This window comes from Chroicocephalus ridibundus, chromosome 2 (genome assembly GCF_963924245.1).
Source record: "Chroicocephalus ridibundus chromosome 2, bChrRid1.1, whole genome shotgun sequence".
NCBI lineage: Eukaryota > Metazoa > Chordata > Aves > Charadriiformes > Laridae > Chroicocephalus > Chroicocephalus ridibundus.
This window is the reverse complement of record NC_086285.1, coordinates 95,607,419-95,633,911: the sequence shown is the minus strand read 5'-3', so window position 1 is coordinate 95,633,911 and position 26,493 is coordinate 95,607,419. Positions and strand designations below refer to the sequence as shown.

General features: G+C 36.0%; 1 protein-coding gene across 3 annotated transcripts in view; it reads right to left on the bottom strand.

Annotated features, from left to right (window-relative positions):
- Positions 1-10,721: 10,721 nt before the first annotated feature.
- The window catches only part of VSTM2A (V-set and transmembrane domain containing 2A), a 33,930-nt gene continuing 18,158 nt past the window's right edge, over positions 10,722-26,493 (bottom strand). The window contains exon 5 of one of the 3 annotated variants that reach the window (XM_063326250.1): positions 10,722-16,972. In XM_063326250.1, the coding sequence (XP_063182320.1) occupies positions 16,896-16,972 (77 nt within the window). In that variant the 3' untranslated portion in view covers positions 10,722-16,895. The other 2 variants (XM_063326249.1, XM_063326252.1) reach the window with 2 other exon arrangements.

The following is a 26,493-nucleotide window of genomic DNA, read 5'->3' as shown; positions in this document are numbered from 1 at the left end:
CGAGACTCAGTAATAATGTATAAATTGGAAGGGACCTGTGAAAGTCAAAGAGGTAAGTGAGTGACTGATTTAGTGAAGTTGTGTCAATACCACAGGTAAAAATAGGAAAACATACTCTTTATACCACTGGTGATTATGAATTTGTTGGCTTTTTTCTGTGGATAAGAGTCCAGGAGGCAGGCATACACTGAAACGAGGAGATAATAATCTTCTGAGATCTCTGAAAGAGTGAGAAAGGTCAAGACTTCCTTTAATTTTTGCCCTGACATTACTGGTAGGTTCCACAGAAACTTAAGCATATTTTCAAGAGTTTTGTGACCTTTCTTGAATCAATGCCAGATAAGTAGCAATAAAAAAGGTCATTAGGGCCACCTCCCATAGTCTCTTAAGATTTTATTTTTCTCAAAGTGCCTTTTTCTTGCCAGTGGTGGTGACAAGAGCTCAACAGCAGTGAAATAATCATTACATACAATCCTTGCAAAACAGATACCTCTAGAAACTCTGTTCCATCCTCTCATTATTATGGGAAGCAGTCCTTCAACTGTCTCCAAAAGCCCTCCCAAAACCATGGCTTCAGTTCATCTACTTATGTCTGTGAGCCACCTGCATGTACATCTGTGTAGAGAATGTTGGTCATAATGGTCGTCATTACCAATTGTTTTTCTGTTTTCCATTCCCAAGAACTTAATTTTGAACTGCCTTCTCTTTCTGTTTACATTGCATGCAAATATTTTGCTTGGTAATACTAAAGTGAACAGTGAATACAGCTGCCATATGATTAGAGTTGTGGCTGGAATCTATTCAATTTAGTGACCTTAACTGGTTATTTGAGTGAGGGTTTTTTGTTAGGCTATATAATTAGAGTTCTAGATTAACATTAGAAATGCCCTCCGGGGTGAGAGGTGAGGGTCCTTTAGTCCTGTATTTAGTCTGTGACCTTGGCCACTATCCATGTGTTTACATTTTAAACCATTGTGCCCGAAGCTGGGTAGGTTACAGAAGAGATTCCTAGATTCTGGGTAGTTTTAAGCAGTATTACACTGTACTGAGTTCCGTTACCTCATATTGTTCTGTATCGTGGATAGATTTTGCATTGTCTGTGGGTGTTTAGGCAACTGGTGGGTCTAAGTTTGATAGCTGTTTAGGTTCTCAGGATACATATAGATTAAATGGCCCTTGCTTTCTTTAAATTAAAGAGAAGGAAATGATGAAATGGCTGTGAAAACCCTGTTAGAAACCTATCATCTCTGATGTCTCTGCCGCCTTTCTAGTTTTGAAGCAGTAGGTTTTGAATGTCTTTTATGGTGTCCTAACACTTTTTTAACCACGCTTAAGGAATATGCACTTGGGAGGAAAAATTCCTATTGTTACCCCAAGTATTCTACTTTTACAGTGAATTCAGATCTTTCTGTATTTTGTCTCACAGTCCTTTGTGTATGGAGCAATGTCAACGGGAATCAAAATCAAACAATATGCTCAAACTTGAACATCCTTGTTGGAATTATAGAAGGAGTCTCACACTGCATCTGAAAAAAACGTGATCACAGAAAAGCAGACAGGTCAACGTGTTGCTTGGTGCAGAAAATTGAGAGGCAAAGGAAAAATGTCTATGCATGTAAGAGAAAGAAAGGGACGTAGATTAAGAAGCTGGCAGAGTCAGCAGAGAAAGCAGCCAAGAAAAACAGATGCCAGATCTAAATACCAATTCTGTAAGGACTGAATCACTTATTCACCAGCCATACATTGACTGCCTACAATAATTGACATGGGTACAATGCTGTTGTCTGCTTGGGGAAGAGTTTTTGCATAGTCAGATTGAAATTATTCAGAGAGGTCAAAAATGGCTGTGAAATCAACTGTCTATTTTTTGTTCATACACATACTATAATGATCCAGATGTCTGCCCTTCAACAAATCACTGAGTAGCTCTCTGGGCTATAAACACAGCTTTCAAAACACATTTGACAACTTAGATTACACATTGCTGTCTGATACTCTGTAATGTATGTATGTGTCCAAATATATTTTTAATGTATTTGCAATATCTATTATCATCATCCCACTGACAACTTATGCTATAATGATAAAAGATATAAAAGACTGTAAAAATATGGATTAGAATAATCACTGTTGTGTCACTTAATCCTATATAGTTTGCAATTGATTGAAAAAGCCATCACTGATATTACATAGCATTGGTTCATGCCCAAAGTTGTCAAAGTCATCTCTAACATTTGACTTTGTTGTTAACTTTTGTAAAAGCCTAGCATGTAAGTTGAAGGGACCTTGCGTGTCACCGAATTTATTCCACTGCTCCAATATAGGATGAATTGTACAACAAACTTTGTGATAACTGTTTTTCTAATCTGCTTTTAAAAACCTCTAATGAAACAGACTCTCTAGTCACATTCATTAAATCAGTGCTAAAAGAAAAAGAACACTCTAGAAAAAAGGCTTTGAGCTAGCAAAGTTGTGCAGGTAAATAGTAACTTAGAAAAGCCTTTGCCATATAGTGCACACTCTGTTCATTGAACCATTTTTAGTCTAGCTGTACATGTAGGTAGATACAGAAATAAGAGATAAATTAAGAGCAATCAATGGATAGGTGTTATTAAGCCATAGCATTGCACAAAGTAGAAAGTAGAAATAAATCGTGTTGTTTGTAATTTTTCTGGATAATGGTTTTTGAAGTAATTTTTTTTCTTTTCTTTTGAGTTGACATACTGAATAATTTTAAGAAATACTACAATATTTTAGGATTATTTTATGCAAAAGCTTGTGTGTTTTTTAAGACAGAAGAGCAAATCGTTACTGCTGCTTTTTCAGGTGGTGAACTTAATTGATTTTCATTATCAATGTGTTGGTATACAACTGATTTGGATTCTTCACCAGTTAGAAGAAAGCTAGTAAACAACTCTGAATTTCCATAATATATACAGTTGGGTGCTGTCAGTGAAGATGATGCAGCTTTATATAAGTACACAGGTAGGCACTGTATGAGCCAGGGCTATAGGTATTAATTTAGTATTAAACAAATATCCACTCACTCTGATCTTAGAATTATGGAGATGCTGATGGAAACAAACCGTGCCAGCCACTCCAACACTGAATGTTGAAAACTGGGTTTGTTTTGGAAGCACTGCTATACCATTGTTGCCAGGATGAGTCAGTATTTTCAAAGTTAGCATAAGGCGGTGTCTTAATGCCATAATAAAATTCTAACCTTAAAGCAGAAAATAAATACGATATCTTATAAATGAGTGGTAGATGTTTTCTCTTAAACAATGATCTGTTTAATAAATGGTTAGCCATAAAAGTAAAATGTCAAATAAAATGAAAGCTTCTGCCTATTATTGATTAATAAATTTTCCTTGGTGCTCTCTAAGAGTAGTGTGCTGACCATGATTCTAATTTAGCTACTTAGATTGTGTGTATTTGAAAACTTATGCTTGCATTTTCACCTTAATATATTGATCTCTTCTGTTTTAAACCTCTGTGAAGGTGTTGCAGAATGTTACTAGGTAGTTATATTTCAGCTGAGATGTGGATAAAATTCAGGGCAGGACAAAGTGATTCCAATGTATAGTTTGTAAAGTACATTAGGACTGCACAAGAGAAAGAACTATATGAATGTAAATCATTATTATTATTAAGAGAAAACAGTATTAATAAAGAAAAATAAAGTGATATATGACCAACGATAAACCACAAGATAGCCAAATTGGATACTAAAGTCAAATTTACCACCCTGGAAAGCAACAAAAGACAGTTCATGATCTTAATCAATGGAAAGCTTTGTGTTACTTCATGTCAGCAAGGTTCAGGAAAAATATTGTGTAGAGGAAAACTTTCCATGTGAGAAATTGAGAGATTGGTGGATTTGCACAGTTATACAGAGCAAGATTTAAAATGAAGGAATTAGTATTACTTCTCTGTGCATAAAAAAGGAAGATTATGACGTGTCCACATGAACAGTTTAACTGGGTTTCCATTGCTCAGCAAAGTCTTAGTTCATCTTGCAGGCACATGAAAAATTTCCTAGAATCCATTCCAGACCAAAATCTTGTCAGACTAGCCAGCTTGATGTATATGACTAGCAAGAGATTAAGTGTTGGCTAAGGATATATCCTCTAAACAATCATGTGCAGCAGAATGCTCTCTGTTGGGAGACAAAGCTATGGTTTTGGGTAATACATCAAAAATGCATTAGATAAATAAATAAATCTCCCTTAGGAAACCAGTAGGAACAGAAGGAAAGTTGCAGGTTATTAAAAAACTCTTAAGAATCCCTGGAGTAGATATTGAGACCATATGAAGTTAATAGAGTCAAATAGCTTTGAAAACTCATTTACAGTTTCACTTGGAGACATCAGTGGGTTATGGCAATTAGAGAATTTAATACAGTTTTAACACCTGTAGTGGCTCAAGCCAAAGGCTGTGTTGTGTACTGTATCCAACAACATCCATAAGTGAATGGCTTGGAAAAAGGAAGAGCAAGATGAGGTTATAATATGATGCTTCTCCCTAATGCTAATTTCAGTTTACAGCTACTTTCACTTTAGAAATCTCCTGACCCTATGTGGTTCTCTACCTTTGTAACCCACAATGAGTTATTCTTCAAGAAACCTTTTCAGTCTCCCAATCAACACACATGAACTTCTAGGATACACGGCAGTTTTGGTAAGGTCTTTTGCACCTGCTCTTGTTTGTTTTGAAACATGTTTGTACTGGCTTAATTGGACACATCCTGTTTCCTGCACTAGAAAAGACAGTGAACAATTTCAGTCCATCTTACTTTATGACACTTGTAGTTTTATTTTCCTCTATCATACCTCCTCTCAGTTTTCTCTTTTCCACAAGGAAAAGCAACAAGTGACTTTATAGTTCAATATACAGAAATCATACATAGATACTTTCTAATGAGATAAAAATATATTTAGAAAGAGTTAAAGTTTTCTAGTATGTGGGCAAACTTAAAGTACAATTAATTGCATGGTGCAATTACCAATTTAGCATGCACCAAAATAACTGGAGAGCAATGTGACATGTTCATAGAGATTTAGCCAGATCTATATACTTACATTGATTTTATTGGTGGTATGTAGAGTTTTATGTGATAAATTCTATTCCTTTTACCATGCGGAATTGAGCAAGGGCTGAAGAATGCTTTCTTTTTATCTCTGTCTTCCTTTGTGTGTTATATAGCTTAACTAGTGTAATCAACAGACACAGTTGATTGTTGAAATCATCCACTTTTTCATCAGATAAACTGGAATATCTCGGGTTTCATTTTTCTTCTGTTCCAAACCATTGCTAAAAGGTTTGTTGTTATCAGAATTTTCCTTATCTTCTGCTTTTTTTTCCCTTCACCACAGAACCACTAATATATTTTTTTTTCCTATTTTACACAGTCTGAACTCCTTCTTCTTACACATTTTCACCCTTGTCTGCATGAGGCCTTTTTAGTGATTTGCCCCATGCTATTTAACACCATCATTATCATTGCACAGAATGACTCTGAAGAAAAGTTGAACGTCATGTTATAGAAGTATGGGAGGCAATTCACAATGCTTGCCATTTGACACTACAAAATCAGCTTCTGAACAGATTCTAAGAGGAGAATTTGACAATGAAAAACCTCCTACAAGCTAAAAAAAATCTCATATCATTGTTGAAGTCCTTTGCCTAAACGAGGAAAAACTGTGGCCCAAGTGATTCAAAGACCTGAGAATTTGTGTTTTCAGGACTAAATTCTCAATGTAACCAGTTCCCTATTTCTTCTGAATGTCCTTTCTCGGCTAGTGATATTTCTAGGGTTAAGTAACCATTTAATTTGATCACTTTATTATTTGAAAGACTTAAAATACCATTCTTCTTTCTCATGTCTTTCTTCTTCTCATAGCAACTAATGAAGGGATTGTTTTATATTGGCAAGATTCCCTCATTGATAAAAAACTCCAGCATCTAGCTGGCTTTAGAGCTCCCTGCTCTCCAAATCTTAATCCTTGAGAGGCTTCTAGGCATCTTTAGTATTGTTACTCTCTCATTTTTAAAAGTCAATGTTTTAAGGAAAAACAGTCTTATTTTCTCCCTCTGACCTGACACTGCCTGTCTGACTTCTCACCCCAGCTCTCCATACTAAATAGCTGTACTCATTTCCATCTGGGGACAAATATTTCTAGTCAAGAGACACATCAAAGCTTTTTTTTCCCTTTTCTTCCTTCCCACAAGAGACATAAAGAACTGCCATGGAAAATAAATGCATTAATAAATAAACATTCAGAGGACCCAACAATGAATCAATGCAGAGAAGGAAATGGAAAAGAACCATCACCCTTATCATCAGTCAGTGACAGGCACTGATGTGGGAAATGCTAGCTCCTTTGAGGTAATCAACCCAGTATAAGGCAAGGATTTCTGGATAAACGTTGTTAGTTTGCTTCTGTGATTGTTGCTTATAAAGGCTGTGTTTCATAGATGACCAGTTTGTTGACCAACCTTTGCTATATACACCTTCTGCCGTTTAACCTTCTACATTTTAACACCAGCAACTCTCTTCAGAAATTTTGAAGAGACATTTCAGCGAGACAACGCATGATGCAATGTTGTTGGGTGGGAGAGGGAGAGTTATAGTCAGTACACAGTCATTTCCCCCTGCTGCTCCTTACTTCTCACTTTTTTCCTCTCCTCTGGTGTGGGATCTCCACAGGCTGTAGTCCCTTCAGGTTCTTCCATGGAGCACTTCCTCCTCTGACTTTGGTGTTCCCTTTGTTGTTTCTTACTCTTTTGTTCCCTCCTCCTTTTTCTCCCCAGCATTGTCTGACCTTTCTTAAATATGTTTCCCCCGAGGCACCGTACACGAGTCTCATGAGTTCAGCTTTGGCCAGTGGTAGATCTCTTGCAGAGCTGGCTGGAACTGGCTGTGTCCAGCACAGGGCAGTTCCCAACCTATTTATGCAGGGACCACCACTGTAGCCCCCACACTACTAAAACCTTGTCATTTACATCCAGTCTGAGGGCAAGGGAAGCAATGTCTCCTTATGTAATAAGAAGATGCTCTTTATGGAAGAGAGATTAGTAAAAAAATTACACCCTAGGAGTGTACTGTCCTACTTTGCCCTTATTATTAGCAGCAGCAATTCCAGTTCTCCCACTTCTCCTTTCCTTCCTCTCTCAGAATTGACCTGTATTTTCAAAAGTAAATGGAGCTTGTTTGTTCTTAGTTTTAGTAGGTACTGTGCTGGTGATGGTTTAAATAATCTGCTCTTTTACAATGCAGAAAGTGTTTTAGTAATTTCTAATCAGGCCTCTTCAAGCTGGACACCCAGAAGTAGAATATGATTTAAAGCTTTGCTTTGTTCTGTTCTTAGTATCAGTCCTCTGTAATCTGGGCAAACAAATCCTATTACTGCATGACTTTAGATGCAGTTTCAAAAGACAGTAGGTTCTTTGTACTAACGCACCAGAGGAAAGCACCCGAGTTTGCGTTGGGTTAGCTTTACTCATTCAATTATTTTTTTTAAAAAAGTAAGTATGTCTTACAGTTTGTGAATACTTAGAATTCCAGCCTGGTACTTGAGTGATAAAAATCAACAGGATATGGCTGATACAGGAAACAGCTATTTTTAGGTAAAACTCCTGAAGTAGGATTTAATTCTAAGTCTTCTCTGCATTTTTATTTCTGAAGCTGCTTGCCAGGCTTGAATTATACATGATTAATAATTGAGCACATCATATTTATACATTCCTTTGCAATAAATGTGTAAGAAGAAAACAGAAAATGAAGGGGGTGGTGAAGAAAAAGGATTAGCAGATTGGGATATTAAAAGGCAAAAAAATGCTTCCATGGTAGTTCCTGCAAGAAAGACGTGAGCTGGTAGCGATGATAACTTATCTGCCAGTCTTCCTGTGTTTAATCTTTATGTACTAATTTATACATTCCTCCATTTTCATACGCAGCCTGTTGTCTCTTGCTCAAGTGAGTCAGTGGCAAGATTGTCTTACTGCATTACGATTAAGGATAGACTGCTTATTTCTGCTAAAATATGTGCTGAATAGAGAGGACAGAAATCAGCTTAAAAGTCAATACAAGGTATGTTTCTCCTAGCTATGTAGCTAGCAGTGTGGCCCGATGTCTTTGGCTGAGTTGACACTTCTGTTTTCTTGACACATGACAATTATTTGCTTGTGCTTCCAACCAGAGCAAAATAATACTATCAATCAACTTCATTACAACATCTTATGAATTTACAAATCAAAAGTCTCAGTTACACTGCCTTAAAGTGCTAGTGCTAATGCTCTACTTATGATATATTGAAGTAACCACCACATCTACCCTTCTTCCCTCTAAGAAATGCTGGCAGTAAATTGTTTTAAACTATTTTAAGTTCATAAACCAACAAAGTCTTCCTTCTGGAGCTTGAAAAGTAGTGCAGAAAAGGCTATGAAAAAAGTCTTGGTTTTCACAGTTCTCTTCGAAAGTTAACTCTTGGGGTGTAGGAATTATAGTGTATAGTAGGAAGTTTAAAAGGGCACACTACAGCTTTACAGTCTTAGCCATGATCCCAGTCAGAAAAATCTCTGAAATCTCTGCACTGTTCATTTCTGCAGCACGTATTGGGCTCTACCTAGTTCAGTATTTAGTGTTAAGTAGTAGCCATATCTACATGTTTCTTAGAAATAGGCAAATGAAATCTCATGGAATAATGTGCTCATGGAATAATATGCCTAAAGGTTATTTGATTCCTCACCACTGGTAGATGTTTGTTGCCTTCAATCCTCAAACATCAAGATTTATATTCACCCACACAAGCTTTTTAAAAAAACCTCCACCACTGGATTTGTTGATTTTATTATTATCTTTACAAGTGTCCACTTTCACTTGAAAATTTTCTATCTATCATTAAGTACTCATAGTTACTTCTTAGGATACAATGGCTTCAGCCATCGCAGCTCCATTTTGAGGTAGGGCTCTATCTCACTGCCACATTCTGGTATTGGTGCTGTCATTGATAATGAGTCCAAACCTGCATGTAGTATTCCTCAGCAGCATGCAGCAGAAACATGTGTCATGTCATTTTATTATTTTTAGAGTTTATTATATGCGTAGTTTCATGTATGTCATAATATATTTTCTGCTTGTTTACCCATTAATCATTACAACGGTGTTTTCATTGATCCCGTCACACTGAGCATCAGTCCTTCTCTGGAATGACTACAGTTAGTACAGAAACAAACCATTCCAGTGGTAGGTTCAGATGTGTTAAGACCTTGCCTATGTAATGAAGTTTCAAAACCTATACCCATGCTAATATAAGCGTTACTAGAAGAGCCCTCTGCAGTAGATGGAACCTGGACAGAGAAAAGGAGTTGCCAGCTTATTTATCTCACCTGTCCAGTGTTGTGGTCTTCCACTGGCATAGCTTCACCTACACTAGGTGCTTTGTTTGTCAGTAGATCTCGTGCCAGCTTCCTGGATGACATAGCTTTTAAATCCCCCCAGATGGTTTGGTTGTTTTGTGGGTTTTTTTGGTGACCAGAAATAATTGTGACATTTTAAAACCTTTCTGCCACTCCACCTGCTTGTTACCACTGTACAGCTAGGAAGTCAGAGGCCTCAAAATTGACCTGGTGAAACAAATTGTGCAAGTGCTTCTTATCCAGTTCAGCCATGTTGTATGGCTTAGTAGCTTAAATTGCTGAAACAGAACACAGAATACAATACAGAAATCCACAATAAAATGATGACAAATAAGATATTTTAGAATTTTGCAATGGGAATGCTTCAAGTAGAGCCTCCATTGTGGCATATGTGATGGCAAATCTTTCTGAACACTGTCTCAAATATAACTTGTATACAACAAACTCATCTTACAGAATAACATCATGTCTTTCTTTTCCTAAGGAAATGTTTGGCTTAGTTTTATTTGTCCAGTGAAAATACTTGAAGGCCCACATACTTCTGTGTAACTGCCTGTGGGTTTTTTATGCACTACGTATTTCTGAGGACTACCAAAAGCCTAGTCTGATGAAGGAAAGTGGCTAATGAAAAAATGCTCTGCATGTATATATTTCCGGGGTAGACACTGATATTACTGCTGGCAACTGCTGATCAGTAGGCAAAGTGTGAAGAAAACACAAATCATCCATCTGCTTTATCCATCTGCTGAAAAAAAAATCTGTGTTACCACAGATTTAGCAGGTCTGTCTCTATAATTCTGTGTGTTCTGTGTACATCTTCATAACAAATGTTTTAGATAAGCTATATTGTTTAACTTTATAGTTCACCATACTAAATAGCATTTAATTTACCAAATTGCAAGCATCTCTAAGATTGTTGTTTTTTGAAACAAATGAATAATAGAGCATAAATTCCCAGATGTCTCCTTAAAGTTCATGATGAGAAATCGGTGATTCTTTAAATGTGTCCATTAAAAGAGTTAGGTTTTTTATTAGATATACTTGAGAATTTATGTTTTATATTGTTTTGAGTGAGGATTTGGCACAATGTTCTGCTTTTGCTTCTTTTTATTTGCTTATATTCTATTTAAATGTTGGCATACCTTTCAAAAGTGAAGGTAATAAAGTAGGGCTGTAAACTTCAGGTGAAACAATATTCTCCAAGTCCATTTGTGGAGGTTATTGCAGAGGAGAGCAGTTTTCTTGAACTTCCACGTAAGAAGCATCAATCACAAACACACAAAGTGAGGGAGATACCTGAGGAATTTTGTTCAACATTCTTTATTTTTCAGTATTCTATATTTTATTTGTCCTATAGGTTAGGAGCCTTAGAAAGGAAACAACATTTCTAGTTAGACAAATCCTATTCAGAGGTCAGAGCAGCCTATATCTTGCAGCTCTTTCTGGGATGTGTGATGAGATGTTCAGTACATACCAGGCATTCAGAATTTCTAGAATCCAGACAATGCCAGCTATTCTGCCCATGTGCACGGTGCCACTGTGTAAACTCACTGGGTCCTGTGCTTTGCACAGGATCGTCAGCTTTATTGCATACATTATTTCTGCTGCTGCACATGCACAGTAAGTCCTTTCAGAATTTATGCCCTTGGTGGTTCCAAGAAGTATACTGGAAAGGTTAAAGACAAAGATCAGATCACCATCACCAGAATCACTCCAACAGCTTTTTCCTGGCCATTTCCCTTCCCTGGCATTTCTCATATCTGATTAGAAAGAATTCAAGGCCAGGAGGTTTTTGTCTGTTTTTTTTTGCCATTAATGCAATCAGCTCTTCACACATACACAGCTTTAGAATGCTATTGGGTCTCTTTTTAAGCCTTTTCTGTTATCTTGAGTGCTAAGAAACATATTTAAAAAAAAAACAAAACAAAGCAAAACAAAAACCACAACAATCTACAATACTTATGAAATTATGTAAACATTGCCTTACTTTTTTAAAAGAGTGGGTTACAATAAAACTTTAAATGAAAATCCCACCAAAAACCTTTTTTTGAGCAAAGTGTTTGTCATATTTTGAAACTTTTGAGAGATTACTAGTTTGTGATATTCTTCCAGACTTGTTTATGGCTTTAATAGTTGCCATTCCTCACAACATTTATAACTCTAAGAAAAAATATTCTGAGTTGCAAGTATTTATCTATCATTTCAAAACTCAAACCAATCTGTCACTGGTAGTTACAGGAAAAAGTACTGTATTTGTGAAACTTACAGAAGAGTCCTGTCCTTAGCTGTAAGATAACAATTAACTGAGAACACTCTTAGATCTGGGAAGTCAAGCTGAAACACAAAACACCTTCTCTGTCACTCCTTCCCCATAAACCTATGAGCAGAGACATTCTGAGGTGATAGGACACTGTAAACATTTAGGTTGTTGTTAAATGAAACAATTCTTTTTCCCCCCAGCTTCTTTCGTAACAAAAGCAACATTATTTTGTCCTCTGTCACCTTGTAAGAAGTGAGTAGTAAGAAACACAGTATTGTCTTTTTTAGATTGAAAAGCTGGCAACAAAAGAATAGCACAAACAGAAAATGAAATAAGATTGCAATTACACTTGACTTTCAAGAAAGCAGGCTTCTCTTTCCTTGCAAGTAACTCTACCAATTGATTGTGATTCATTATTACAGACAAATTTAACTTTCTTCTTTGCTCTTGTCTTCTTGTACTGTTTAGATGAAGAGCAGTAGGAAAACAGTGTATAATCTTTCAATTATGTGAATGTATGTGCAAACTTTATGACTGTGAAATCAAATAAATCAATATTTCGGAAGCTCAGAACAAAAGACTGAAGCCATTTATGGTGACTTGCATTAAGCAATTTACTTTGTGCTTAGCATTGTTTAGCTAAGCTAATCATAGAAGATTAACCTTTAAAAATTTATATTGCAAAATATGATGATCCCAATCTTGGTTCTTAATGCTTTTAGCTCTGTAAACAACATTTGACATTTACCAATAGTAATGTCACGGACAAATGTTCCCCTGTCCTGCAAATAACAAAGGTTTAGATTGTTTTCTCTTCCTTTTTTCTGAGGAAGGAGTTGAATATTGGCAGCAGCGCAGTCTTTTTTTTTTTTTTTTTTTTTTTAAATGGTGAACTAAATGATGACATCACTGTAGAGATCATTAGAAGTGTAATGTTTAACACTGAAAAATATTAGGCAAGCATTCAGATTTCTGCAGTGGCAACTGTTTCCCCATTTTATTTCAATGAAGGTAAAATACTTCAAAGAATGAATGTGAGAAAAACTGGTCCTGGGGCATGTTCTGATCCTAAATCGCAGCGGCACTGAATTATGTGCATAGGTATGAACCTCCAAGCAATCCTATTGCTTTTGCTGTGATGCCTCATATGTTTATACCTACTTCCGATCTTTGCCTTTGGGTAGTGCTGTAATATAAATATTCAATATTGAGAATTAAAAAGAAATAACAATAATTCATCATAGATTCAGTGTTTACCATTCAAATTTTCTAGTACCTTTCTTAACAGGAGTTCTGAGGAACAAAGAGTCTATCTTAAATTGGTCTGCCAAGCTTTTTTAAATGTATGGTCTGAGCACCCCTCTTCCTCCATAAATGTCTTGAAAGAATCTACAAAAGGCGATTAAGAAAGGGAAGTTCAAACATGTTATGCAGCAACTTGCACGCATGAAGTTCAAGATTAAAAGAATATTGGTAAACACTGAAATGAAGGAGAATCTATGGGACAGGCTCTGTAGCAGTACTAATCCTTGATACTAGTACAAAAGAGCTATAGATCTTTTTTCATGTAGTACAAAAGCTGTCAGGGATATTTAATGGAGTTGGAATATGTTTCTTTTAGCTTCACAAGACATAACATCTCAAAGTGTGTGAGCTGTATTTAGATAGCATATATCTTGAAATACAAAAAGTGTTTCATACTCACCTGTGTTTACTCCTCTATTAAAAACAAAAGCTGTTAGAACAACCTGAAGAAAGTCATATATTCAATGAGGTCTTGTGGACACCAAGTGAGAAGCATGAGTCATGTAAATGACCACCTCAAAACTAGACTATTTTTGCAGAAAGGTTAAGGACATTGAGTTTTGAGAGATTTTGTCACTGTTAGATGTAAATTGCCCTTTTAGATACTTAACTCAATGGAGCTTCTAAGGATACAATTATGCCATTTTTTTCTCCATTAGTGTTAAATCCAAACTAGAACTGGGCCAGAGCAGAAAATGGCAGTGGTTCCATTCCTATACCAAACATCACTCATAACTGAATTCTTAAGAAAAAGGGGGGCTACTTCTGTTTTGAGACACAGCATAGAATTTAGAAACGCAATACTTGCTCCTATTAGGAGGTGTTGCTGATACATCCACACAGCTTGGCAGAAACTGTAAAGCTAGGCTCTACATCTGCAACCAGAAGTGCTGAACCAGTGTCATCTGAAGAATCTGGGTTTATTATCTTGGGGAGGGGGGAAGAAGGAGTTCTACAGCACTCCCTTAGCATCTCATGCAAGACTTAAAGGCTTTTCAAAAGTCCTACAGATTTCTTTTGACCATTTTTTGCTGACAGTGTTGAAGAACAATAGCAGATCACAATACGGCACTTTCCTTGGTAATGTCTTCTGAGTTGTGTCAAACTAGTCCGAGTGGTCTAGAATTCTGCTTTTAATTTCAGCTGGTTCTTTAATCTTACTTTCTAGTACATGGTGATTTATATCTAAGCATCTAACAGCATAAAGCAAAACACGGTATCAGTTTAACATAGTAACCAGAGGCTAACTTTAACAATGCAAGGCAAAACTGCTTCTGAAAAATGCCGTATGTCACTGCAGGTTGTCTATAGGACTATGTGCATACATGGAATATTCATACAAGATATATGTATACAGTAAACATACGAAACACGTGTGATGTTAAGCATTTAGTTCTGCTTAAGACCAATGGAAACTGAGGTTTCCAAACTCCACACGGGAACTTCTCACAGTATGCACTCACAGATATACATTTCATGGGGAAAATGCAGCCTTTCCTCCATAACTCTGAAAGTTTTGTTCCAAAGGTATGGTCATAAAATGAAACTTTTAAAAGCTCTGGCTCTTTTTTTTCATTTACTTCCTCTTTGGTCCACAATATTTGTTTTGATTCAGAACACTCTAACGGGGACTGTTTCTATGTCCTTTGTCAGTAAGCTGGTAAAATGTTATTCCTATGGAGCAAAACCTTTTCAATACACAATATTCTTAGTGGGTCATTAGTTTTATGTTGAAATAAAAGAACTTTTCCCCTTTTTCTTGTGACAGTTATTCCTGATTTATCTCTATTAGACAAAACTTCTACTCTCTTTATTACTGCTAAGACTTCTAAAAACAAAGAAAGGCTGACTATTCCCAGTCAAGTGTATAGTACACAATCTATGGTTAAGGGAAATAAGATTTGCACAAATATGTTATCCTCTTCCAAAATGTTCGTGTATTACCCTTTGATTCTATTTGACTATTTGTTCTTTCTCCTTGGAAATTAATGGGGGGAAACTTCAGACTTATGGGCATTTAAAAATAAAATGTTAGGCCTGTAGGCCACGGACTGGTGAGATACTAAACATACTGTTTTACTTCCTTCTATATTACTTGCAAAATGAGGAGAAATCACACAGCTGACCACACTGCAGCTACTTAATGCTGCTGTAAATAGATCATAATAAGCATGTGGTATACGTGATTGTCTGTGCTGGTAAATGAAAGGGTGTGGATTGTTCAGCATCAGTGGAAGGAGGGGAACAAGAAAAAAAAACCTTCCTGATTGCAGCTGCAAATGGTAGCAATTTTTCCTTCCTGCATTAATGAATGTAATTCATGTAATGCATATTACTTCATTCAACAGCAAAATTCTCACATTCAGTTCACAGACATAAAGTATTTTAATTAAGAATAGCAATGAGTAAAGACAATCCACTTCCAGAAAAAGTAAAAAAAAAAAGACACTTCTTTGGCCATGTAGAAAGAGCTGTGATGTAAATATACTTTACCAATGTAATAAATTCACTTTCCTAAAACTCTTTACCAAAAGAATATCCTTTAAGCCATGTTCTATTTGTCTCTTTTCCCCTTCTAACCTTCCTTTACATGCAGTATTCAACTGCAAACCTGCGTTTTACAGTCTCTAGTGACCGAATCACTTAATTCTCTATAAACATCACAAATTAAAAGAGCTTTCAGCAACTGAACTCCAACACAACATACACAAAACTAAAATAATTCATTGTCTAGAGACCATAACAAATTTTAATGTGCATTTACAGAGTAAACAGAGGGCTGAAAGGGGTCAAACCTGTGGAAGTGAATGTATGTATTACAAAATCCACACAGTACTGAATTACAAACTAAAGAGTGATGTTTTGTCAAAAAAGGAAATAAAGATGTTGATTGGTGGCACGACATATAGATAATATTAAAAACTGGCTTGCATGAGGACCAAGTATGTCTACTCTGAAGTTATATCACACAGACTGTAAGCAATTTACAGAATTTAAGTTAGTTTTGCATATACAGGAGTTGCAAAATTAGAGAAAACACACTGAAATATAGAACGCACACAAAACCAAAAAAAAGATGTATATATATATATAAACCTCCACACAGTCATCAGGGGTTGGCCTAAGTCAGTAATTGCCACCATTGAACAAGAAACAACCAAAAAAGACAGGAAAAAAACCCACATGGGAAAATGCATAATAATAAAATAAAAAAAACCACAAAACCTAAAGAACTCTAAAGAAAAAAAAAAATTTGTCCTCCAGAAACAACATCCTCTAGTCTGCTTAGCTGCTTTGTAGAATTCCTTTTCTCCTCCCTATTCCTCATGCAAAAAGAAAAAAAAATGAAAAAAGAATATTTTTTTTTATAAAGTTTGTGGGGTATTTTATTGGGGTCGATGTTAAATCACTATGTTTTGTTTCATTATTTTGCCTCTGTTTGCTTCCAGGCTGGAACGGTTCTTTCAGCGTAGGAAACCAAATGTCATCGATGGTTAATTCTGTAATAATGATGACTCGCAGGCCAACCCCTGAGAAGTCAAGGATGAGGCTTCTCCTTGCCGAAAGAAAAGGAAACTAGGTCTTGCTGTTACAAAACATTTGATTACATCACACCAGTTCTCTTCAAATAAAAGATCAGTGATACGCCAAAGAAAATAAGATATATCAAGAAAACATGTGGTATCCTCTTCTTTTTATAATATTTTTTTTTTTAATTTTATTTATTTAGTATTTTTGTTTGTACTTCCTGAAGAAGGTGCTCCTTGTGTAGAGATTTAGAGTACATTGGGTGCAGAGTGGTGGTTGGAGGTTAGGGTCAACTTTGCTGTCCGCTCCGTGGATTTTACAGGCGATTTGCTCTTTGCTTTAAGAAGAGAAAGTGATATTGGAAAAAGTCAGCACTTTTAGATTAAAGCAAAGCACCCTTCACAAAGCCACAAACAAGAAGCAGGACAGAAAGTCCATGGCTTGTAGCTATCCTCGCACCTGCGGAAGAAGTTATAAGATATTCGCTCATCTTGCAGATTTCCAATGCTCCTTATAAGGCTGTTTTAAACACATACATTTATATATTTAATTAGCTCGCCAGGTTGGCTCTGGTGCCCATGAATGTCTTGGCATGCACTGCAAATAACAACACATACAAAGTATTTCAGTCCCAGGGAGTTTTTTGTTTTGCTTTGCTTTTGTTTCTTTCTCTTTTTAAACAACGTTATCCAGTGAAACCGTATACCAAAAGGAATAAACCCAACCACCTTGCACCTCAGAGTGTTCTTTACAAAATAATTTCCAGCATCACATCATTGACTTCTAACAAAAAATTCATCTAATGGCTAAAGAGCGTTTTCTTGTAAAACAGAGGAGACAGATACTGGCAAATGGCTGTGCTATTTACAAGGGGGGAACAGAATGCTAAAAGGTCTGGAGTATTTATTTTTGAGAAATTACATTTTCTCAGATTTCTTTTTTCTTTTTAAAAACTATGAAAACAATAGTACATATTATTTCTAAAAACATGACCTTATATTTTAAGTACGTTGTCAGAATAAAACCATTCAGAACTAGACTAATTAGACTGAAATGTTCACACACCAAGGACATGATCATTTAGTTGTCTTGCACACCAAGTCTCAGTGCTTGATAACTCCCTATATCATAAAGAATTACATTCAGAATTTGAAATGTATTACTTGAGGTGAAAACCATAAATTTAATTTGGTTACACTATAAACAATTATAACAGGTTAATGCGTGATTAATAGATTTTATAGCTGTGTTGTATCCTTGAAAAGGATGGATGGTATTGATGGTTACAGGCATCAATTCTATAACAAAGTAATAAAGGTGTTATAAGCAGGCCATAATAATGCTGGGCTTTTAATAACTGGTTATATTTTAAAAAATCTATTAATCATGTATAAGCTATTTTTGTAAAGATTTTAACATTAAACAGAATGCTAAATCCCATTGCAGCCCCTAAAAGCACATTTATCTTCTTACCAAGAATGTACTCAATGAAAACAAAAAGAACTCAAGGAAAATGCTCATTTTTAGAAGTTTTCAGATATTTATCAGTAAAACATTTCTCTATATCTGCTAACTATGTTTATAGGTGTAGCAAGAAGTATTTCTGTTCCCGGTTTTAGTAAATTTTTCCCTTCAAAAATGAGGATTAAACTAAATCCCAGACCTCTGAACACTGCTTCCTTTTGTAAATACATGGCGTGAGACGTTGCATACGTAGTAGTTGCCATAAAAGACTCTTAGTCCTCTGTCACATACACAAGGGCTTCTACGTAACAGTGATATTTCCATTCTCTATGTGTGAACTGAATTTCTAAATGAATATTAACTTTTAAATAGAGACATGTCTCAAAGGCGTTACTGAGATTTCCAAAGAAGTCCAAGGGAACTCTGAGCTCTTACTGAACATAGACATGAGTGAGAAGCCTATTTTTCCCTTGCCCATCTGATAATGCTAGTCTACCTGTACTACACTGCGGTAGTTTGCTAGGCTTCTCAAAACACTTGTTCTGTATTAGGAACAAGCAAACACACAAGCAAATTTGGTGTAACTTCTTCCTGTGGGCTGTTCTCATACAGGTAGCATTTACAAGCTTGCACCCGAGGGTCAAGTTCAATTTCTGGTTTTGGTTTTACGGCAACATGGCTTTGTTCTCTCTTTTATATAAGATGTAAAATTTGTCATTTGACAGTTTTTTATAAAGGCTTTTCTTTTCCTGACGAGGTTAGCAGAACTTAGAACCTTTGTTAGTGTTAGATTATTTCATGGTGTATTGAATTGTTTTCACTTGTTTTATTCCATTTAATTATTTTTTTGATTGAACTAGAAAAATACACTGCTCAAGACAATTCTAAAGAAGTCTTTGGAGATACATTTCCTCTGCACAAGACACATACAACGCAAATAAGGATAAATACTCAGAAAAGTCTCATGGATATTTTCAAAAGAGCTTTTTTAACGATTAATGGCATTATAATTTGAGAATTTGAAAGCTGTACTGTGTAGAAGAGAAACAGTATGATACAAAATAGTTTTGACTTAAACTATTTCACAGTGGGAAAAGCAGCACCATAATATTTGCAGGCAAAGCATTCTTTGATTTTTGTTTTGTTTTGCTTTGCCTTTTTTTCAATATGACATCTGCAGATCCCCAAATTAGGTGTCATATATTGCATACACATGATAATCTTTTTATTTTTAATGTTCAGTCTCTGTATAAATCATGACCTCCCTACAATTCATATCACATGTTCTATAGCATGTTCTTCTGTAAACGGCAAGTTTGTTTATCTTGCAAGGGATTTAGGTTAGAATACATGCAGTAAGCACAAGCTAAAGCAATACTGAACACATGAGAAAAATTTAAGGGAAAAAATGCAACTAAAACAATTTCAGCTTCTAGGAGAAGAAAGAGGCTGTTGGGACTGTTGCAAATCACTGTCATAAACAGTGTCCTCTGCATGTTTTCAGGAGCTGATTAGTATATTCTAATGTCATATCAGGTCTGTATTTACTGGCTCAATAGTTTCCAAAATGCTGTCTAACCCAAACTGATACATTTTGAGTAATGTATCACCCCCAATAAAATTGCCTTGCAATATACAGTGAAATATATGACTATTAGGTGTACTTTTATCTTTTTGGTGATTCTTGATGAAATACAATTGGAGTTTAAATATACTTAGGTGTGTAAAAAACCTATATTTGTTCTCTTATGAACCCAAGTGTTTCTTTAGATACTGGAGGGGTGAAAGCTGCAATACATAGTAAAAATACATAGTAAAATCAAAAGTAGTCCTTTTAGATTTTTTACTTTTTCTATTCTGTCATATTTGCTGATATTCTATTATTTTGGTTTCCATCTTGATAAAGGATAAGTGACCAGAAATAGTCGGAAATTTCCATTTTGACTGTGAATCTAAAAGTCATATGATGTTTAAATCGGAGATTTAGTTTCACTATTTTTAGACTTAAGTAAGAGGTAAAGTACAGACCAGAATCCAAATCCAAATGACTCAAAAATACAGAGTATAAAAATTCAGAATTTTTATGTAGATGTGTTTTTGGTGTACAGTTTTGACCAGGACTTAGTATCATTGGAACTGTGAGCACGGTAATATAAGTAAAACCCTGTTGATCTGGCTGTGGGTTTGCTAAATTGATTATTCATTTCCTCACCATTTCTAACATTATTTTCTAATTAACATAATGAGAGCTAAAAGAAATTTTATTGCAGGTCAAAAACACTGGGCAAACCGGACTACAATTATGTTACCCTTAAAGACAGTAACCTGGAAGAAGAACGGTAGTATATGCATATATTATTTCTACATTATTAGTTAAACTCTACTTGACATGTGGGTCAGGGATTCTCATGTTTTTACCTATCAGCCACTGGGATTCAGTTAAATTCTTCCTGTGAGATGTAAATACCCATGTGTTTTCTTTAATTTCCTGTGACTGACATACATCCAAAAGAGCAAGTGACCATGAAATTGTTAGCCTTCTTCTCTAAACAAATGTTGTATTGCCAAAGGCATGTGATCATGAGATAAGTTTCTGTGAAACAGCATGAAAGAGTAGTTCATGTCATTAAGCTCTTTGAAACTGTGATTTATTCAAATATGTGGTTTACTTAAATGCTAGGAAAACAGAAAAAGCAATAGTGATAAATAGTTGTGATCTGAGTTTTATTATTTTATAATAAAATAATCTCTGTCACAAATGCTGAACCATATTTCAAGGCTCATGGTGTATGGACTAAATAGCTAAACATCAATTTTGTTCATTCGAGATTAATGTTAGAGCATCTAAGTATAAAATAAAACCAGCAGAAGTTATAAATTGTTAGGAAACCCAAACTGATCAAAAAACTAGTTACTTATTGAATGCCTGAATGACTATAATCCCTCGCTCTCATTAAGATATTGATCAGACAAAATTTGTGTAAAAATACGTGTGACTTTGGGATGCAAGCAGAAAAAAGCAAATGCTGGTTTCATAATTTTGACCATTTATTTTTCACAACTGGACAAAACAGGGATTTGTAAACTAAGCAGCTGCCTCAGGTCTTACAATTTTAGCATCCTCTATTTGTAAGAGTACCTTACATGGTTAACCACCTTGGGTCTCAAATAGTTTGAATCTGCAAGAGTTGAAGTTTAGCAAGTTTGGCATTCCTTGTGCTTGCTAAGGTTTGGGAGGTCTCTGGGATGAACTAGCCTCCTGCACGCTGAGCCTCAATATCCATCAGAGCCTCGGACAACTGGATTCTTACAGTTATGCTTACAATGATTAGTGTATCGTCATATAAAAAGCAGAACTCATCTGTGAATTCAACAGCACTGCTTTAATATTTTACTAAACATCTAAGTTTAGTGAGAGTATCCTTGAGTTTCCTTTAATTAGTAAGCTACTGATCACAAGTGAAGACTAACGCCTGAGTAGTCTTGGTTCTGTGCTGATCAGTACAGGAGAAATACAGCCAGTCACACCAAAGTCCATCTTAGATTCTCTGTTTGCATTATATAAACTATCCCTGCATATATATGGGGGATATATATTCAGCTTGTGCTGAATGAGTTAATTCTGTTCTACTACTGGTTTCTGAAATCACATAGGTGTTAAAACCTTGGAAGTTTCATTTTTCAGGAATTTGTGCTGATATTTTCCATCTTTAAGCACCTGGTTTGCTGTTTTACAACACTCAGCTTTGCTTTGTAGTGCTAGATTTGAAATAGCCTTCTTGCCAACCCCAGCTGAAACAACATGAAATCATAATTTTGCACTATTTCCATGTAAAGTAAGGAAATGTTCATGAAATACCTGCCTTAATTTTACTGGGGATATTAATGAACCACAAGATTTATTGGAAGGCATTTGCAGTGTTACATCCATAAAGACAGGTTAAACCAATTATGGTTGATTTTATTTGAAATTTTATTTTAATATGTGTCACATGGGTTTTAAATAAATAGATTCTTCTTCTCTGGCCTACCAATTATTATCATTTTTATTCCTCTGAATTGCAGAAATCACAGTTACCTATAGCTCTCCTATACTGCTAGAATATATACCCACACTCAGGAAGAAAATTTCCCTTACACAAACCTGAGGTCCCCCTTTCCTTCCTCAGGGAAGGAAGGAAGGAGGGAAGGAAGGAAGGAAGGAAGGAAGGAAGGAAGGAAGGAAGGAAGGAAGGAAGGAAGGAAGGAAGGAAGGAAGGAAGGAAGGAAGGAAGGAAGGAAGGAAGGAAGGAAGGGAGGAAGGAAGGGAGGAAGGAAGGAAGGAAGGAAGGAAGGAAGGAAGGAAGGAAGGAAGATGTCTAATGTCATTCTCAAAGATGAAAATGAGATCATCAGAATGATCTGACCCTGTCATCCTTTTACTTTGAACAGGCAGGAGGGAGGAGTGAGATTGTGAAACATATTACTGAAATGCAAAGTGCTTCAACGTTTACAGATTTTCATACTGTTCTGATGAAAATAGCCAAAAATCACTGTTGAGTTTGAATACAGTTTTTCAGGAAGATGAACTGGATAGTGTAGTTGGCTTAGTCCACCTCTAGTGTAATTTTTGCACTCTCCTGTGTTCTTCATCCTGTAATTCAGAACCTACATTCTCATCACTGCATTTCCTTCTATTTTAATATGTAGTTTGTTTAAATTGTGTTAACAAGTAGTTCAGGACTAAACAATATTTTACATATTAGCGTGATTAGGAAATCCTGATACAGTTTTGCATTGGCTTCATGGTTGACATTCATTTCTATAGCTGTGATCATAAGTTTTGTTAAATGCTTATGCTTATGCTTCTTAGAAATTTACTTAGGCTGTTTTGGTGTGAAAGCAAGTCTAGCTGTCTGGAGAGACTATTCCATCAAAAATTCAGCTTCTGAAATTTTAATTTTCCTAACATTTTCATGTGATAGTCTCATAAACAAGTTGAAAATAGTAAAGTAGCAGTAAGTTAGGTACCCATTCGGGGTGAAATGAAGTGTAGATTAATTCTCTCTGCGGGTGATATGTGGGGTAGAATATATTAGACTCAAAATGATTTTTGAACCTAAGGCACACAGCTTTCAGCTTTAGATATACCCAGAAGCATGTTCCTCCTTCTAGCAGCTTAAAACTTGTTTAGTGTTCAGCTACCTCACATTTTGTGTGTTCAGCCAAGGATATAGTGAGTTCTTGATGTCTCTGAATTGTTTAGTGGCTGTGCAACTATGACTACTTCCATCACTATATATTTAATATATTGTGGAAGCTTTTCTGTCTTGATACTCAAACTACCCTGACTGACCTTCTTTTCTTCGGAGAAAGACATTGGGCTCTCATTCACAAATGATCAGGCATCAGCCATTTGTAGCAGATATCCTAATTTTCTTCCTTCTTTTAGTTGGTGTTTGAGTCTGCAAAGTTTGGGGTTTTTTTGTTTTTGTGTTTTTCTTTCTTTACATTGAAGATCTCTTCATGTGTATAAAAAATGCATTGACTTCAGCTGTTTCTATTTCAGTGAGAGAGTACTTTTTTGGAAAAAGCTTGCTAAGAGAAGTATTTGCAAATCATCGGTGAAATATCAGTGTTATCTATTTAATAAAACTAGTGTGAGAATCAGTCCAATATCCGGTGCCCACTGCAACATTTAAAATCTGAGGAGGAAGGGGGCAAGCTCAAGTATATGCAGGCCCTAAATTGGTTAATTGGTATTGTTTGAGAACCACTGGCAGCATGCTTTATGACTGCTCTTATCAGCACTGGGCACCTTTCTCTCTCATTCTATCCCGGAAAACCATGGATATAAAATATCTTGGACTTTTTTAAATGTGTGACAGAAAAAATATATAAACCAGTGCATTTCTATTTATCTGCAGGTAACAGCTGATTCCAAAGCAAATGCAGTTTTTTGTGACCTGTCCTCATCCTTTTACCTGCATATAGTTATGCCCCATCCTGAATGAAGGCGGGAACTTGGGTTGTTAATTAAAATTCTTCTTGCATTGACCCTTTTGTTAGTAACCAGCTTCTGCTGTTGTAACTAAACATGGCTCCAGCATAAATTGCTCAGCATTTTTGTAATATGTATTAATGTGTGTATATTTGATACATGCCACGTTGTAATGAAACCGTTAACAAAGCCATTTCTGAAAGATACCATAAAATTGCAACAAGACTGTTATTTGAAGAAAAATAGAATTGAACTTGTCTTTTTCCTCCTGTGGTTTTTGCATCCTGTTCCTCCTTTCATCTATCAGAAAAAAATCTTAAGTGGGATGGTACTTAATATTACTCTATCATCTTTAACAGCACTGTCATACCAAGAAAAATATATACAAAGAGGGTTATTATAACATAGACAGAAGGAAAATTATCCTTCTTTGTAAATATTTCAGCATGAGATATTCAATCCCTTTGCTTGCTTTTCACACCTGACACTGCTTAGGCTTATGTTTGACATACAGTCAACCTGATCTCCTTCTATTTATATCATTTATATAAGAGCTTTTTTCAAGGAACTCAGCTAAGCTCACATTTATCTGTACCCATCCAACTGGATGAGTCTGTTTTCTTCTGCCTGATTCCTGGATGGTAAGTGTTTTGAGGCAGGGACCATTCTTTTGATCCTTTGTTTGCCGGGTGGATAATGTAGTTGTTATAGAGATTAGAACAATGCCTCTGACTAACAGAACATACCTCTGTCTAAGGGCTATGACTCACGAGCTCTTAATGGTTTTAGCTGAAGCAGTTTAAGATGATAGTGCCTCCATCTCCCTACCTCCCCCTCTTATGGAAATTAAACCCCCAAAGGTAGGAGTGATATAAGCAAAACCCATGCCATCTCTTAATTTATGTCAATTTAACAACCCCAATGTTTTAGTTTATCAGCTGTCATAGAGGCTTAATGTAATGCTCAACACTGCGAACTGGGAGAGCTGTGAAGCAGGCCCCTATTTCCTTCTGCTGTTCAGGTTTGGGACAATAACTTCTGACTGGGGCAAGACAGAAAATTTGGGTGGCAACATTTTAAATTGTAAGAGCTAAATCAGAGTTCACAACTCAAAGGCTTCACCCTTGTTATTACTGTGATACAAATAAAAAAATACAACATTATCGCCCCTACAACCACAGTGCACTAGTTCAAAAATGGTAGATTGTGAGAATGAAGCTTGAAGTATTTGTGCCAAATCCTGTATTAATTCTATCTCCTTCACATGCCATATTGTTGATTTTTTTCTACTTTTATTTCTTTTTTTTTTTTTTTACCTTTCTCATTACAGTTCTGAGATGTGGGATCAATCGTAATCATGAAATGTCATTCATTGTTATTCAAAGACTCTTCAGATATAAGATGGTCACTGATCAGTACGTATTGTATGCATGTGAATAATTCAACAGAATACAAAACAGGCATTCGGCCTCTTATTTTGGCAGAGTTTCAGACAGGCACAATGCTATGTATCCATATTCTCAAATAGTATTATTCTACTAAAGGGCTTTGCAGCGTCTGAATGTCTACTTCTCTGTGAGAACTACTGCTAGTTCTTGGCTTCATAGTTCATGTATTATTGCTCCTTGACAAAATATCTTGTCCTTTTAACTCTTTTTTTCAGTTGCACAGAATGAACTGGAGTTGGATACACCATCTTCTATGGTCATATAGAAGTCACTTCTATAATCATTACAGCTCTATGGCTGTGATTTGGTGGCCAAAAGCCCCAGTCGCTGTTGCAGGCAACAGTAGCAGCTGTGGGAATAACAGCAGTAGAAACAGGAATAGCAGCAGTGTCGCAGTGTCATCCAGATTTGCTATCTGTATTTTCGTTGCTGTTGATGAACACACAGATTGTGTGTTTGAAGCTCTGGGAATTCTAGCTGTGGCAGTTAACTTTCACATTTTTATTCTTCTCAGCACATTAGGCATCTTTGTTCCGAGACAATAGCATTTGTCAGTAGGTGGGGGAAAAAACTTCAGTGAGGTGGATCAGACTGGAACACCCACACACAGACAGGATAGCAAGTTGCACTCCCAGAAAGTATGACGGCAACTTCCTTACGATAAGGTAAAATAGAAGGTTTGGGGCAGAGTCTTCTTTTCAGAAGGCCAGTAGAAAGATCATCAGCTGCTCTTCAAATGACACCCGGCTTTATCATCAGCAAAGCAGGATTAATTGATTATTACTGCAGCTGTAAAGAAGGTTTTGTGTCTGGAATATCTTTGAAGCTCATGAATTATTTAATCAAACGGAAAATCCCTGTCCAGAGAATAAGAAAATACTAAGAATGTTGAGCTTTCCAGATAGTTCAGCCTAAGATTTCAAGATAAATACTAGGAAAAAGTTGGTCAAAGCTAAAGAGAAAACACACAAAAAACCTGAAGGAACAAAACCCACCACCAAGAATACCCATTCCCCCTCAATCTGAATGAGCTGAAAATAGCAGTTTTCAGGTTTTTTCCTTCCCTTCATTTTGCTGCCAGACAGCTT